Raw genomic sequence first — 5,915 nt, forward strand, 5'->3', positions numbered from 1 at the left:
CAAACAGCAAATAAATCGAAGATAAGTCTCCAAAGACAACAACCCAAATAAATGCACTTGCGCTTTTGGCTGGTTACATTCTGTACCAGATTTTTTCTGGTAACTTGGCAAAAAAATTACCTACAAAATTGTGATGAAACATGTCAAAAATGAGCTGACCCATTGTCACAGCAGCACTATATTCATAAGCAATGTAGAAAGCGGTTCTAGGTTTTGCTTGCTATTCTGCAAGACCGAACTGAGGGCCGTAGGTTCGATTGCCGCCAGTTGAGGATCGTTTCGTAAAAGAAATGTTATCGACTTCCCTGGGCCAAGAGTAACTTCGTACCTGCTGCACGATGCAAAAATGACCAATTGGCAATGAAAGCTCTCAGTTAGAAGTTCTGGAAGCACTCGTAAGAACCCTGAGAACTATGCTATGTCCCAGTTGGATTGTAACGCCTGAAAGAAAATAAGAAGTAAGTGGGTCTCTACTCAACGATTTTGAAATAAATATTTAAAATTGCAATTTTATGTCTTGATAAAATTTGGTAAGAAATGTAGGTTACTTCAAATTAAACTTGAAACAACTCTACTTCATTTAAAAGCACTCAGAACATAGTTTGCTACTAGTGCTGGAACTACCTATTTGGAAGCATTGGTAAAAAAGCGTACATTCCATTCGAGTTCGTAACAGTCCAAGCTAGGCCACGCCAAGTAGCACACCATGCAAAGCGAACGCGGAATCCAAACAGGAAATGTGCATATCTTCCTCATGGTGCACACGCGCTTCGATTGTTGATAGCTGCCGAAAAGTGAAACTCAAACAGCAGCTCAAAAATTATATGACAGTTTTAGCACGACGTTTACTCATATAAAATACGTTGGGTGGGTTCATTTGATTTAGCAGTACGATACCAAGTGTTGATCAGTGTTACGCTTTTGAACGGGAAATGACAAAATTAGGATTTGTGTTAGTTTCGGCAGCCGTTCTGGCTGTCGGATTGGTGGCAGGTGCTCCTTCGGCTATGGTTCACAAGGCACCAGAACCAGCACACGCAGCCAAACCGGCAGATCACGCTCATGCTGCGCCCGGTCATGCTGACGTGAAAGTAACACCACACCTCGTTCCACATCCTGCTCCGCATCCAGCCCCAGCTCATGGACCTCACGCTGCAGTCCATCATCCTGTTCCTGCACCTGCCCCATTACCACATCACGCTCATGATGCCAAACCCGCTCATATTCCACCACCACCTCCACCTCCTCCAGCTCACAAAGGGCTTCCGGCTCTTCACAAGGACCTCCCCCTGAAGCCTGCAGCTCACGTTCCTGCTCTCCCGGCTCACCATGCTGTTCCGGCTCATGCTCCAGCTCCACACGTTCCTGCTGCTGCTCCACATGCGTACGTCGCTCCAGGAGTTCATGGACATAAGGCTCCCGTAGCCCACGGTCATCATGCACCTGCAGGGCCAGCCCACAAGTCACGTCACGTGTCCATGTCTCGGTCCCATTATCCCGGCTACCACGTCGAACCGGTGTCCCATGGATATCACGCAGCACACAACGTCATCCACCACGCTTACGCTGTGAAAGCTCCACACGTCAAATGTGGAGCCAACATATTGATCGGATGCGCCCCGGAGGTGGCTCATGTACCCTGCATCCCAGTCCCGGCACATAAGCCATACTAACGTGGACGCAAGCGTTCATTGAGATTTAGTTACGAAATAAACTGTTAAAGTCTATTGCTCGCTCATGTATTTCAAAAAAGAACATTTCCAAGGTTTATCGATTCAACGCAGTATGATACAGTACAGTACTATATATTTTACCCTGCCAACACACTTTCCACGTATTTAAGACACACAGAAATATGCATAACTTTATTATAAGTTCCTGAACTTCCCGACACACTCTTCTAGTTCTATGTTCGGAAAGATTGGGAGTATGGTCCAAATAATTCCGGAGTTTTCACGGATCGTATTGGCCATATCATCCATTCAACGGATATATCAGGATCCTGACAAGGTAGAAGGTTGGTGTCTTCGGCAAAGCTGTGCAGCAGACCAAGGGCTATCAGGTTGTTTAAACACAATTTTCAAATCTTGGGTAACTCGGCCAGTTGAGCCTTGTCACCTGGGTACCTCCGGTTTCTAGTGACAACTGCAGAAGTCGTCTGGGTCGGATAACAATTACCCCTATTTCCAGGGTCGGCTCTTCACTTTTCCACTTGCCTGACACAATGACGATATTAACTTTAAAACACACAGCTAAAAATATGTTGTAAATTTAAGTTTATTTTGATGCACATATTAGGAGCATCAAAATAAATCTAAATTTCAACGACCAATCCATTATTTTTCAATCGAATTCACTTTAAATTTACACGAACCATTTTTGGTTGAAATCCATTATTTTTCAATCGAATTCACTTTAAATTTACACGAACCATTTTTGGTTGAAAATTGGATGTATATTCATTTAAGTTTACATGATGCTCTAACAACACACGAATTTTGTTTAATTTTACAGTAGGCTTTAGTTTTCATCACATTGAAATTTAAATATTTTTTTTCTGTGCAAAAATGGGATGATTCTACGAGTGGCGTAAGGTGAGAATTATCGGTCTCATATAGCGAGGTGCCAATTATCGACTCAAGTGAAGTTACTCACTGTGTAAATCAAATCAGGAGATTCGCTCCACCCGAGTCGAGCATTGTCACCTTGCTATATAAGACCGACAAATCGTCCCCTTGATGATACAGCTAGATAACTCGAAATTAGAATTTTTTGACTTCAATATGCCAAAACATTATTCTCAATTAGATCTGCATAATATCCACAGCTCATGAGCGTGTGATTCAAACCACATAAGTTGAAGTATATTTTTCAATAATATTCTGTGCGATTAACCATTACCTTTTAAAACGATCATATTTTCAAAGTTTCATATTTCACAAAATTTTGATTTTCGAGTTATCTAGTTGTAGCATTAAGGGGACGAATTCTCACCTCACGCTACTCGTAGAATAAACCCAATTGTATAGTGTATGCTGGCTATGACGGAATCCTCGGGGCGATACGGAATGGTGGGCTGTTGCGCATGTGAAGATGCTACCGTGTGGTCTCCAGACCAAGATGGCGGTTTGGGTGGTATGCCATTGTCTTATCAGTGGCTATGTCAATATTCTTGGGTGCTTTGAGTTCTGGAGCTTTTCATCGGAAATTATCACTTGACGGACCACAAGATTTACTATCACTGATTGTCATTTGACTTTTGAACAATGTGCTCACTCTGAAAGTTCAAGGTGAAAAGAATGATAGTGCTGGCCTCCCCAGATCTTCATCCTCTTCTCCGAACCTCCACTAAACCACAAAATGTTTCCCTATTTTCTTGTCCCAGTTCCAACGCCTACCTAATCCTTCTGTCATCCCATAGTTTGTGTTGTCATGTAATGTGTTGAATATGTGGGGTAAAGGGTGTACGAAATCAAATTGCGACACACACAAATATTTATTTATTTCAACCTCGTTTCAATTTAATATCCAAATGCTTGAATTTTTCTCTTCATGCCACTCAAAAGGTCCTGTACAACACTTGGACCAACTTTTTTGTTTGCGTGGTAGTCCATTTTTTCTTCATATCTTCCTCCGATTCCACTTCCTTACTATTCTTCCGAAGTGCCTGCTTCATGAGACTGAGCATTTTTCAATTGGCCGCAGTTCCGGAGTGTTCAGGAAGTTGAGATGCTTTGGCACGAACTTGACCTCCTAAGCCTTGTACCACTCCAAAACCTCTTTAGAGTAATGGCACAAGGCCAAATCCGGCCAGAACTTATTAAAACCATCGTGTGACCTCAGAAGAGGAAGTAGACGCTTTTGGAAGCATTCCTTTAGGTACGCCTACCGATTGACCGTGCCAGTTTTCACGAATGGGGTGCTCCGCTTTCCACACAAGCGAATCATATATTTTTTGGTAAACTTTGACATCTTCTGCTTTCTTACGTCCTCAAGAACATCAAATTTATGATGAGATTTTACAAACGACTCATCATTCGTAACGATTCAACATCTGGAAATCAATTGGAGTCGAATTTTCTTGCGTAAGTTTTCCTAAACATTCGTTTTAAAGAAAAATAAGAGTCCCTAAATGCTACCCTGTGTTTTTCATAGAAAAAAATCGTTCATTTTGACTCAAGAATTACTTCTGGAAATAGTCTTCAAGTTTTGTATGCAATTTACTTGAAACATTCTTACTCCGAAACCATAGATTTTAGAGAAAAATGTTCAAAGAAAAAGTTGTATAGAACCGTTTTGACGGCCGGGTAAAAAATTACACTGGAAAACAATTTACTTTTTTAAGAAAAATTCAGAAATAAAACTGGAATTTTTAATATTTTAAATTACACGAATACCCAATTTTAAGATTTTTTCCATTTTCACTTTAAACTCTTAATAGAAAAACAATGTTTTGCAAAAAGTTTCATGATGGAGAAATATTTAATGAAAGTTCAAATTATTCTAGGGTAGGTGTACCAATTATGGATGCAATATGTCAACAGTAGTGATAAAAATCAAGTTGTAACCGCGTTTCTAAAACGCAAGCATGACTTGTTGGTGTCAATTACTAGTTTAAAGCCTTGCGAATCTGTTGATTTAAACAGTTTTAGTACTAAATTGACATAAAGCTTCTAAAAATGGATTTTAAAAAGCGTTGTCTTTGTACCAACTATGGCAATAGCGTTCCTAGCATTCGACATAAAAGTGTACCAATTATGGACTATCGAATATTTGCACGAAATGAACTCAAACGCCATGAAGAGCGAATGATAATGCAACGCTAATATGTAATTAAGATATCGCTCATAAAATTTTCCAAAAATTTTGGGTTAAACAGATGTCAAATCAATTTTTTGCAATGGGTTCATTGGAGAAAATTAATTTTGGAAAAAGAAGTCAAAATGTAGTGTAAATGCAAATTATGATACAAAACAGCATTAATGATCTCACATTACCTTTCCAGTGCCAATTTTTAACGAAAAACGAGGGAAAATTCAAAAACCGAGTGTCGCTGAAAACCCTTTTCTACCATGAAATTAGAATCTTCCGCTCGCGAACGTTTTCGAACGTGTGATTGAAAAATCTTAGTAATTGAGTACAAAACATGAAGATATTGTTTTTCCGAACCGTCCCGTCGTGGAAGTCACCCGTAAAATAGCTTTACTTCTTTTATTTCACTGATCAAAAAATGTAAACAAACCGCCTCCAGAGTATTGCCATAATTGGGCTCTCATACACTCTTTGTACCAGTTATCGACATAGTGGAAATAACACGATTTCCAACTATAAACAGTAGAATTGATTGCATACCAGCTAAATTCATTCATTTGTTCTCACTAGGCAACATACATTCATCGGTTGAAACAGTTTATCAGGATGAAAACATACATTTCGTAACGGAGGGCCCTTAGCCAACTGTTAAGAAGGTGACATATATGTGAGGCAAAATTTTCAAATGTTCATTTTTCGAAGTTTATTGCACGAATGTTCTTTTCAAGGTTTAGTTACCATCAAAAACAAATAGTTTAATCATTCATGTGAATATAAGCCATTATAGTCTAGTGAAACAATAAGAAAAATCTCTTTTTGTTCCCACTATTGCCATAATTGGTACTATAGCCATAATTGGTACTTCTACCCTATACCATAATGATTATCTTGATCACTTCTCTAAGAGCAGCCATTTTTTTTTTATTATACAGCCATTCCATGCAAAACCGATCTAGTGGGTCACCAAACTCCGTGAAAATTTACTATTTTGTTCCTTATGCGAAATAAGAATACACGTGTTTTTGGATTTTTTGACTAGGGTGACCATTTCCGGAATAGGGTGACCAGGAAAATCGCGATTTTGCAAAATTTTTATTTTAAAA

General features: G+C 39.3%; 1 protein-coding gene across 1 annotated transcript; it reads left to right on the forward strand.

The window, feature by feature from the left end:
- Positions 1-932: 932 nt before the first annotated feature.
- On the forward strand, positions 933-1,673 carry LOC110675201 (carboxypeptidase Y-like). Its single transcript, XM_021839614.1, has 2 exons — positions 933-1,074; positions 1,252-1,673. Exons 1-2 carry the CDS (start codon positions 933-935, stop codon positions 1,671-1,673), a joined length of 564 nt encoding a protein of 187 aa, XP_021695306.1.
- Positions 1,674-5,915: the final 4,242 nt, after the last annotated feature.

Source organism: Aedes aegypti, chromosome 2 (assembly GCF_002204515.2).
Source record: "Aedes aegypti strain LVP_AGWG chromosome 2, AaegL5.0 Primary Assembly, whole genome shotgun sequence".
Lineage (NCBI taxonomy): Eukaryota > Metazoa > Arthropoda > Insecta > Diptera > Culicidae > Aedes > Aedes aegypti.